At 49.2% G+C, this 6,905-nt stretch overlaps 1 protein-coding gene across 1 annotated transcript in view; it reads left to right on the plus strand.

The window, feature by feature from the left end:
• PPFIA1 (PTPRF interacting protein alpha 1) overlaps window positions 1–6,905 on the plus strand; it is a 140,421-nt gene that overhangs the window by 129,227 nt on the left and 4,289 nt on the right. The window contains exons 25-27 of the mRNA XM_042782115.1: window positions 3,543–3,718; window positions 3,810–3,907; window positions 5,861–6,036. Of these exons, the coding sequence (XP_042638049.1) occupies window positions 3,543–3,718; window positions 3,810–3,907; window positions 5,861–6,036 (450 nt within the window). The remainder of the gene's footprint in view (window positions 1–3,542; window positions 3,719–3,809; window positions 3,908–5,860; window positions 6,037–6,905) is intronic.

Genomic DNA, 6,905 nt, shown 5'->3' on the forward strand with positions numbered 1-6,905 from the left:
TAAAGCTAGAGCCACGATTACAAAGGAGAAGACTGGGTGTTGTGTGATTCTGTGGGGTTTGCCCTTGATTGAGGCATCGCGGGCCTCTAGTGCGGATCAGCAATCCCATCGACTGTTTAGCCCGGAGCCTCTGGTGCAGATCAGCAATCCCGTTGACTGTCTAATCCGGGCAGTTCACCCCGACAGGACCAGGGATGACTGGCCGTGCCGTGATTTCTTAGCTCCTTTACTCTGAAGTGCTTTAACCCGAGAGTCTGTGTGTCTCTGGGGCGTGAAGTGTCCCTGAGGAAAGCTGGGAGAGTCAGCTGGCGCTTTGCAGTGGCAGCATCAATAAGAACAGGCTGGCGGTGTCACAAGCCTGTGCCCCTTTCCCGCTGTCCCTGGCCGGGAAGCGCAAAGAAGTGCAGTCTTTGGTGTCTGCGACAGCCACGTGCTGCAAGGACAAAGCTGTGTGGTGTGTATGGCGTGCGCCTGGGACGTGAAGGCGCAGGCCTCTCAAACTGAGCAAATTCAGAAGGAGACGTCACGGTGTGGCCAGACCACGTGTGCCTTCGTTTCCAGGTAGTCGAGGATGCTGACTGTGCCGGGACTGTGGTGCCCCGCTGGTCACAGGTGGCAGCCGACACTGCGATCCGCTGCATCGCGGAGCCCCGCTGTATACACAGTCACTCAGCCTGCGCTGGCAGCCGTCCTGTCGGGTGGGCATCTCTGCTGGCCCCTGACACCCCTGGCACACACCTTTTCAGAAGGCTGCTATGGCAGCCTGGGAGAGCCGTGGGTCTCCCAAGACTGAGCCAGAGCCTTGCAGAAGCTCCCATTACCAGCCCAGCTGCAGTGTGGAGAGAGCATGTGAGTGAGTCCACCCAGATAAGTGCGGCTCTGCTCCCTGGAATTCGTTCCACAGTTGCATCCAAATGAGAACACACAGTCAGCAAACGAGAACAGCCCCAGACACTCATGCTTTGAGTGTCAAGTCAGGTTTGAAACAGTGACCAGAACATGGTGTATTATTAGGTATGCTGACAGTTACCCCAAACCGTTCCATGTTTTTCTTGCCTGTGGTTGTTCAAAGAAAATAGTGAACCTTCTGTTCCATTAAAACACAAGCATTTTTTGTTCGAGTTGTGTCATTCTCCACAAGCTAGAACAGACGTCATGGTTGCAGATCAGAAGTTAGTGGCAGTTGAGAGCTACTGTTTCCAGGAATCCTAAAATGTAAGTACAGGATTTCTGTGAACATGGTTCAGCCTTTCTCTGCTGAAGCATGCCAGGTGCCTTTCTCCGACTGTGTGTGTGAGTGTGTGTGTGTGTGTGTGTGTTTAATACTTTCTCAGTGCACAGATCTTGCACCTATTCTGTCAGATTTGCCCTTGAGAATTTCATGTTTCATGTTGCTCTCATTGATGGTATGTTTCCATCTCCAGTTGTTCACTGCTAGGGTTGAGAAATACAACTCATTTTGGTTTATTGACCTTGTCTCCTGTGACTTTGCCGACCTCATGTATAAGTCCCTGCCATCTGCAAATAAAGCAGTCTGATTTCTTCTCCAGTTTGTGGGCCTGTCATTTCTTTCTCCTGCTTCTCTCCTGTCCGGGGCCTCCAGTACACATTGGATTGAGGTGGTGGGAGCAGGCATCCTTTCTTTGTACCTACTCTTGGGAGGACCACAGTCAGCCTTGCACCAGGAGGTATGCTGTTAGCCATGGCTTTTTGTAGATGCCCTTTGTCAGATTGAGACAGCTCCTTCCATTCCTAGAATGCTCCGTGCTTTCTCTGCATCTTTGGTGATGGCACTTTGGTTTTCCTGTGTCACTCTATTGATTTGGTGAGTGACATTGATTTAAATGTTGAACTACCTTGATTGCCTGGGATAAACCCCACTTTCTGTGATGTACCGTCCTTTTCATTTACTGTAGGTCTGACTTGCTAATATTCTGATAAGGAGTTTTGCATCTGTATCCCTAAGGGATATTGGTCTTTAGGTTTTTTTTCCTTATAATGTCTTTGGTTTTGGTATCAGGGTAATGCCAGTCTCGTAAAATTAATTAGAAAGTTTCTTGGGTTTTTCGGGATAATTTGCATACAGCTGGTAAATTTTTTCATAAATGTTTGGTGGAACTAGCAAAGCCATCTGGGTTAGAGGTTTTTTGGCTTATTTTGTAGGTAGACTTTTGCTACAATTAAAGTTCTGGTGGATGTAGGGTTCTCTTTGTTACTCCCTTCTTACCGTGGGAGCTCTGATGGTCCACATCTCTCCAGGAGCTTGTCTGCACTCTCCTTACTTGTTCAGTGGCTGCTGCATCTGTACTAATAGCTCCTCTTTCATGTTTGATGCTCAGTGTTGGATCATTTGTGTCTTCTCTTTTTTCTTGATCAGTCTGGCTTAGAGTTTGCCCCATGTATTGATGCTTATTACCAAGAACCAGATTTCAGTTTCATCTGTTTACGGTGTGAGTTTTTGTCTGTGTTAACGACTCCGGCTCTTGTCTTTCATTTTCCTTGTTCTGCTTGCTTTGGATTTCATGTGATCGTTTCCAGTGATTTGTGACCTTTCTTCATAAATTCCCTCAAAGCACTGCTGGAGCTGCATCCCACAGACCTGGGATGGTCTGTATTTTCACTTTCATTCAGTTCAAAATATCTTCCATTTTCCTTGTCATTTCTTCTTGACGTATGGGTTATTCAGAAGTATTTGAGCATTTTCAGACATCTTTTAATTGATGATTTCTAATTCAGTTCTGCTTAGGCCAGACAACGCACTTTGAATGATTTCTGGCTCTTTAAGTAAGCTGCACTTTGTCTGTCTTGGGAACGTCCCACATGTGCTTGAAGAGAACATGTCTTCCCCACTGAGTGGAGTGCTCTGAGTGTCGGCTGGGCCAGCTGGTTCACAGCACCGTTCAGTCTTCCGCTCCCTTTCTGATTTGTTTCTTTCTTTTCTTCCCCATTTGCTTTTTCAGTCACTTACTGGTGGAGGAGCGTGGAGGTCTTCCAACTACAACTGGACATGATCTTTCTCCTTTCGGTTCTGTCAGTTGCTTTGTTTATCTCTGTTTCTAAACTTTTTTAATTCTCTTTTTTCATGATTTTGAAATTAACAGATATTTTGCTTAGGGAAATTGGGAAATAAAGTATTTACATTAAACTCCAGCCAGAGCTTTGTTAATGAGAAGAGCTGGCGTGACCCTTCAAACTTGTTCATGAGTCGTGGGCCTTCCTTGATGTTTTATTACAAAATGAAAACTGCTTCAGAGAAGGGGTTTGTATTCAGCCATATTCTTGTGGGGTGTGAGAGATGAGTTAAGTTTACAAACACAAATGACTATAGATTTTGAATGGTATCATTTCTATGAAATTTAATTGACATTTTAAAAAGTGGAAAATGTGAGATCAGTTATTTTTTAGAAACAGCAGTGTTGTCACTAGCTAGCCTTTGAAAGCATGTAATAGATTAAAGTCCAGTTTAAGTTATTTCAGGCTGCTCTTACGGCTGCCTTGCGGGTATTTTTCTGAGTTTAATCTTACTTGTTCTGTACAAGCAGACGCTTGCGTATGGGGACATGAACCACGAGTGGATCGGCAATGAGTGGCTGCCCAGCCTGGGCCTGCCGCAGTACCGCAGCTACTTCATGGAGTGCCTGGTGGACGCCAGGATGCTGGACCACCTGACGAAGAAGGACCTGCGGGGGCAGCTCAAGATGGTGGACAGTTTCCACAGGTTGGCGACCGCAGCTCGCTGCTCCCGACCCCCTCTGAGGTGTTTACTCACTGCCATCTCTAATGCGTTGTCCCCTCTCCTCCTTGAACAGAAATAGTTTCCAGTGTGGAATCATGTGCCTGCGAAGGTTAAATTACGACCGGAAAGAGCTGGAACGGAAGAGGGAGGAGAGCCAGAGCGAAGTCAAAGGCCAGTGTGCTCCCTGCTCCCCACGCACGGCACCCTCACCGATGTGTTTGAACAGCGTCAGGGAGGGCTCCAAGTGGAAGAACCGGCCTGGCGTCGGGATGTCAGGGAGGGGAGATAAAAACGGGTGTTATTGAGATGCTCTTTGGGAGCCACAGAACTTGTGCTGACGTCAGTCTGTAGCTTGCGTGCCTTGAGTGAAGCTTTTTTCCTATGACTGTAGCAGTGTGCCCTGCTGGACCTTCGGGGCTCTGAGATTCAGAGGTGCTGGCACACACGGTTAGCTGCCAGTGGCACAGACAAGAGGCCCTATGGCTTGTCCTTGATGACGTGGGGCAGCACTGCTGTGGCTGTGTCAGGGGGCTCCTGGGTACAGGGGTGGCAGCAGCACAGTTGAGTGGGCCCTGCAGTTTGTCCCTGATCATGTGGGACAGCACTGCTGCAGGTGTGTCGCGGGGCTCCTGGGCACATGGTTAAGACACCAGCAGCACAGGTGAGTGGCTCTGCAGTTTGTCATCAGTGACTTGGGATAGAAATGCTGCAGGTGTGCCATGGGCTCCTGGGCACAAAAGAGCACCATGCATTTCTACTTCCAGGGTCCTGCAAAGCCTCACGGTTACTCCTGAGGGAGGAGGGGAGCTTCTCACAGGAAGGGAGGCAGAGGCATCAGTCAGAAAACAGAGTTGGATGGCGGGTGAGAGGGCGTGGGGTGTTGCCCAGACGACATGGGACTCTTCTCACGCAGCGCTCCTCTAGCAGAGTCAAGTACAGTGATTGGCTTTTTAATAAGACGTTAAGCTCAAGTCTCATCTCCCAGAATTTGGGGAACATAAGGCGATTGTTAACAATAGTAGCAGCGATGAGGCCTAGGACTGGTAGCCAGGTCTCGTTCCCAGCGCTTTCATGGGTTAGTGTATGTCCCTCAGCACAGCCTCATGAGGGTGGTGGTGTGGTTGGGAGGCGCCATCTAGCCGAATCCAGCTCATAGTGGCCCTTGTGACAGTGGAAACGGCCCACAGGGTTTTCCAGGCTGTATGTGTTTGTGGGAGCACATGGCTGTGTCTTTGTCCTGTAGAGGCACTGGTAGGAGTTGAACCGTCAGTCTCTAGGTCAGCAGCCAGGCGCATAACTACCGTACCACAAGGGGTCCTTTTTATGAGAACTGTGCTATTTTTATTACTAAAGGAATCAAAGATACAGGTGAAGGGTGATTGCTCTTAAGGGGCTGGGACTCATGAGCAAACTCCTAAGTCAGCAGTTACTTTGTGTCTGTCTGTCTCTCCTTTATGCAGAAAAGGGCACTGGAGGTGAAAAAAGTGCATCGGACATCTTTTAGCTTGACGAAAGCTGCCTTTGCAGTGATTGGTGGTCATTTGGACCTATTTTCACAAAGTGGCTATTACTAGATTTCACCTCTAGCAAATTTGGTAACTTACGAATTTGTGTAAGATCATTCCCCAAATCTCTAATATAATTGTCACAACGGGACAACAGAACATAGTCACCAACATTGGAAAGGGGTCAGGGTGGCACTGAGCACAGTGCCCAGACGTGGGGCTGGCTCCTTTCAGACATGGAGACATGGGTTCCAAAGGCCTTGTTCTTAGTGGTAGATACTGATTCCTTCTTGTGCTATACCATTTTCTCACCATTTCCCATTCCCTAGCGATGAAACATCCATGGTAAAGTTGTCCCCTTAGGTCCACGGGAAGAATGCTGTTGAATGTGGCAGAGTCTCCATGGGTGGAGGGTAAGCCCTGGGAGTAAACTCAGCGAGTAGCCTCTGTCCCTGGGTGTCAACATAGTGGGTGACCTCTGTCCCTAGGGCCATGTCACCTGCATGCATGGAGACTGTGTCTTCTGTCAGGACCCCTGGTGGGAACAGCCTGCTGCATCACAGGTTGTGTAGAGGAGGATGGGCTCTGAAGCCACTTGTCCACTGTTCTCCTTCTACAGACGTGCTGGTCTGGAGCAATGACCGAGTGATACGTTGGATCCTGTCTATCGGTCTCAAAGAATATGCAAACAATCTCATCGAGAGTGGTGTACATGGCGCACTCGTGGCCTTAGATGAAACCTTCGATTTCAACGCACTGGCGCTCTTGTTGCAGATCCCCACACAGAACACACAGGTACCTGAGCTCTTTGCACACACTTCTGAGTCAACGCTGTATGTCCAGGCTCCTGCTCAGACGTGCAGTTGTTGTTTGAATGGGGATAAACTTAACAGGAAATCTCAGGTCTGTTCTCATCTCCTTCCATACCTAGTGCTGTAACTGTAGTGTGTGATGTGATGGTTCACACCATCAGCACCTAGTGCTTCACCATAGTGTGTCACGGGACAGTTCACACTGTTAGCTCCTAGCACTTCACCATCACATGTCACGGGATGGTTCACACCGGCAGAGCTAGGGCTTCACCTCATGTATCATGGGACAGTTCACACCAGCAGAGCTAGGGCTTCACCGTCGTGTGTCACGGGACGGTTCACACCATCAGCGCCTAGCGCTTCACTGTCATGTGTCACGGGATGGTTCACACCGTCGGTGCCTAGTGCTTCACCGTCATGTGTCATGGGATGGTTCACACTGGCAGAGCTAGGGCTTCACCATAGTATGTCACAGGATGGTTCACACTGTCAGTGCCTAGCGCTTTACCATCGTGTGTCATGGGACAGTTCACACCAGCAGAGGTAGGGCTTTACTGTTGTGTCACGGGACGGTTCATACCGTCAGTGCCTAGCACTTCACCGTCATGTGTCATGGGACAGTTCACACCGGCAGAGCTAGGGCTTCACCGTCATGTGTCACGGGATGGTTCACACCATCAGTGCCTAGCACTTCACCGTCATGTGTCATGGGATGGTTCACACCGGCAGAGCTAGGGTTTCACCATCGTGTGTCATGGGACAGTTCACACCAGCAGAGCTAGGGCTTGACCGTCTTGTGTCACGGGATGGTTCACACCGTCGGCACCTGGCACTTCACCGTCGCGTGTCATG

The sequence above is a fragment of the Orycteropus afer genome, unplaced genomic scaffold (genome assembly GCF_000298275.1).
Source record: "Orycteropus afer afer isolate SDZICR_OR568_19922 unplaced genomic scaffold, OryAfe1.0 scaffold00244, whole genome shotgun sequence".
Classification (NCBI taxonomy): domain Eukaryota; kingdom Metazoa; phylum Chordata; class Mammalia; order Tubulidentata; family Orycteropodidae; genus Orycteropus; species Orycteropus afer.